This window comes from Fulmarus glacialis, unplaced genomic scaffold, assembly GCF_000690835.1.
Source record: "Fulmarus glacialis isolate BGI_N327 unplaced genomic scaffold, ASM69083v1 scaffold36722, whole genome shotgun sequence".
Taxonomy (NCBI): Eukaryota; Metazoa; Chordata; class Aves; order Procellariiformes; family Procellariidae; genus Fulmarus; species Fulmarus glacialis.
This window is the reverse complement of record NW_009199107.1, coordinates 1-3796: the sequence shown is the minus strand read 5'-3', so window position 1 is coordinate 3796 and position 3796 is coordinate 1. Positions and strand designations below refer to the sequence as shown.

Below are 3796 nucleotides of genomic sequence, written 5' to 3'. Positions count from 1 at the left end.
CGTGAGGGTGGTGAGACACTGGAACAGGTTGCCCAGAGGTGTCATGGATGCCTCATCCCTGGAAGTGTTCAAGGTCAGGTTGGACAGGGCTTTGAGCAACCTGATCTAGTGAAAGATGTTCCTGCCCACGGCAGGGGTTTGGACCAGACGATCTTTAAAGGTCCCTTCCAACCCAAACCATTCTATGATTCTATGACACTATGAAGAATTTCCTTTCAAACTTTTTCCATAAGCAATGAGCTGTCGCCTCCAATGAAGTAAACTGATCAAGCTGGTTCAAGAGCTACTTCTCCCGAATTTAAAGGTCCAGTTCATCACGGCTCTAAATTCTGAGATTGAGAGCAGGAAAAATAGAGTTTCATGGCCAAGAAAAAAAATGTATCTTTAAGCCACTTTCTCACCCATTCTTACTGAAATTAGCTTTGCCCAGCTCCCGAGTTTCTATGCCAGAAGACACACACACACACTGGTGGTGTGTGCTGATTCTTTGCAGAAGTTGTCTGGTGAAGAGGTTCCCTTTGAGAGTTGCCAGTTTCTATCTCTGCAGATATGCTTCAAGCCAGTGCTCCCCAGAATTCTTCAGTGAACTGCAAGAACGGAAAGTAAAAAAAAATCGTTTACGGGGATGCAATATTCAACTTCATGGGAAAGAAACTGTAGTTTAGATGTGAAAAGTAGTAAATGGCAAAAATGGATTAAAAACTGCATGGATATCTCAAAGTCTGACTACAGGGAATGAATTGAGAAGACTTAAGGAAGAGAAAATAATCTTTGAAACTTTGAAAATTTTTGAAAATTAAAAGTGCCTTTAGAAAAACCTAAATAAACTCTAGGTTTGATCTCTCCGTGGATATTGATTTGAAATGGTTGCCTATGTCCCTCCCTTGCATGCTATTACAGTGAAAACTATCTTGTTAATTGATACTTACTGCAAAATGTCTAGAAAGGCTGTCAGTAAGGTCTTGCTTTTATATTCAATGCCATGCTTATCACAAAGGGCTTTCACCAGAGGAGCAGCTTTCCAGTAGTTGTGTCGAGGCATTGTGGGGAAAAGGCTGCAGAATTGAACGAGAGAGTTATTGTAAGACTTTGCTCTGTTCCCTCTGTTCAAAATATTTCCCTGCCCTCCCCTAGAAGGAGAGCAAAGGGTCTCCTGAATGGTTTCATGTGAGACTACATGGTCTTTCTCACTTTTAAGTGCCCCATATTATTCCCACTCTTCTCCCCATAATCATACTCACTGGTGCTCAATTTGGAAGTTCAAGTGCCCAGTGAACCAGTCATTGAACAAAGATTGGTTAACATTGCATGTTGCATGGAGCTGGGAGGAAAAAAGACCAAAGAAATACATGATTTAGCTTTTACTTTTCTGGAAGTCTGATAATTGAACCCCAGCAATTATTACCAACCCTCGTCTTGCAAAAAAAGGCAACTTAGCGTCAGGGATTATAGGTATCATTGCCCTGAAGAAATTAAACGAAGTCTAGATTGAAATGGGTTGTTGGGATACAGGTCAATTTAGCTAGCTCTTCACTCAGAAAGAACAACTCCTTCACTGGCATGCACACAACTCCAACTGTGGTTCTATTTAATACATCCTCCTCACATCTTTCACTTGGACGGAAAGAAAAGATGCCCAAAAAGAAACAAAAAACATTCTTCTGGCTTCCTCCAACCAGTACAAGTGGAGTCAGATGCAAAAGTACGAGGACAAACATTTGTGTACACAGGCTTCATCTCACCTAATTTAGACACCTTTAGTTTGAAAACTGCATCTGAGCTCATCACTTTAGAGTCAATGGAGAAAAGTAGACATTTTTACGGTGCCATTCATCTGACCTGATTTAGATATCTATTTCAGAGTAAGATGAATCATGCCTCAGAAATGGCTCTTTCTCTCCAATGAATGTAGCAGGTGTTCAGAGGTAGACATCCAGATCTGGTCAGATGAATACTAGGCCAGGTCTTTTTCCCTTAATATAAGGAAAAATGCTTAGAACCCACTATGTGGGATTATACTGCTGGAGGCAGTATAGATGTGAGTAAAGTTGTATTCACAGACTTATTTTTATCAGACCTAAATTTTGGCAGATCTATCTTATCTGCAGTAAACCTGTAAACTGTAGGGTAAAAAATAAAGGTATCCAGTCCCACTTTGCTTCTCTTTAGTTGGCCTAAAAAGGAGATTGACTGTTAGTCTATCAGTACTTTTTCATAATATGAAGGGAAAAGTGATGTGAAAAACGTGTCGAAACCTTTCAGTGAAAAAATAGGATTTTTTTTTTTAATCTAGATGTCCTGTTTTCCAACTAAAGTTTTAAATGTTGTGACTACTACAGAAATCCATGCCTATTTAACGAATGGCAAGGACAAACCTCATCAACACAGCATTAAAGCTAAGAGAAGAACAACGTTGTCTTTGTCCTATAATTCAGAACTGCAGACCCACTCTTCCAGCAGAAAGGAGATTCTCACCTGAGTAGATACCCAGTCTTCGTTCTTATCATAATCAATTTCCATTGGAATGTGATTCATCTGCGACACCCAAATAAACCAGGTACTCTCTAGGTACCTGGGCAGATAAAGACAGAAACACTTATCATATCTCTAATCCCATCCAAATTTACCGTTAAAACACTTTCCTGAGTCTCATCTTAAGCAAAAGAGCACTTTTACATAATTCAGGATTTTCTATTCCATTGCTTTGCCTCCTAACTTTTGGAGTTTCTTTTGAGAACCACTAAATTTGTAGTTGCAGCCACCCCTCCCACCCCAAGTTATACTGTTTCTTCTTGGTTGACTATTTATTTCTGAGAAAATTGTAGTGAGCATGACTAGTTTTCATTCATTACCATTGAAGCTCGATATTGTTTACAAATATTAGTCATGGGGACTCTGGGTATGCTGTGTGTTACCTGGACAGCCAGTAGTACACCATGAAATTGTTAAATCCCATTAAAGGAATATACATGAGACAGACTCGGATGTTAAAAGACACAATCAACAACAGGTCCTGTAAAAAAAAAACAACAACAAAATAAAAAAACAACAACAACAACAACAAAAGATGAAAATAAGCCTTTGTTGATCAACTCCCTTCACTCCCTTCCCTCCCCTTTACTTGAACTGCAGCATAAAAAATGTTCTTATTTATTTATCTCTTATTTTTCAAGAGTAAGCTCCACACCATCATTCTGCCTCAAGTTGAGTGTATCCCTGAAACATTCCTACAGCACTCACTTTACCATCAGTGACTAAAACCCAGCAAACAGCCCTGTAATCACACTCTGTCAAGGTCTGATAGTTTTCTGTTAACTTTTATTCAGCTGCGAAGAGGCTAAAAAGCCCCTCCTAAAAAAATTCTCCCTGGACCTGTTGACTAGATTCCTGCTTCACCAAGCCTAGAATCAGCCTTTTCTATCTGAAGCCCCAGAACCACCTGAGGAGAAGGTTAATATAGCCAGAGTGGCGAAATTCTTTGAAAGTCTTGTAGACCATGCAAGTAGTGCTTACCAACCACTTTTTCCTCTTGATTGCAAAGTAGAATATAGACAGCTGGAAGAAGGGTATAAGTGCAAGTGGGGCCAATACTGAAGGAAAGAATGAAAACGGAGAGACATTTATAACTTCACGGCATCATAAATCTTACAGAATATTTGGTGGGGCGGGGGGAACAGTTCCGCTAAAAGATTCTTCTTTGCAGTGGAATAAAAAAATTGCTGTCTTCCATTTACACTAACTTTCGTGTGTCCACATAATCTGTTCCGCTTTTCATCTCAGCACCCTTCACTTCTTC

At 39.6% G+C, this 3796-nt stretch overlaps 1 protein-coding gene across 1 annotated transcript; it reads right to left on the bottom strand.

Annotated features, from left to right (window-relative positions):
- Positions 1–535: 535 nt before the first annotated feature.
- On the bottom strand, positions 536–3626 carry LOC104072145 (fatty acid desaturase 1-like; the record flags this gene model as incomplete). Its single annotated transcript, XM_009573135.1, has 6 exons — positions 536–587; positions 930–1055; positions 1242–1321; positions 2476–2572; positions 2916–3013; positions 3514–3626. Coding segments are annotated over 6 exons (566 nt in total), but the record flags the coding sequence as incomplete, so codon positions are not given.
- Positions 3627–3796: the final 170 nt, after the last annotated feature.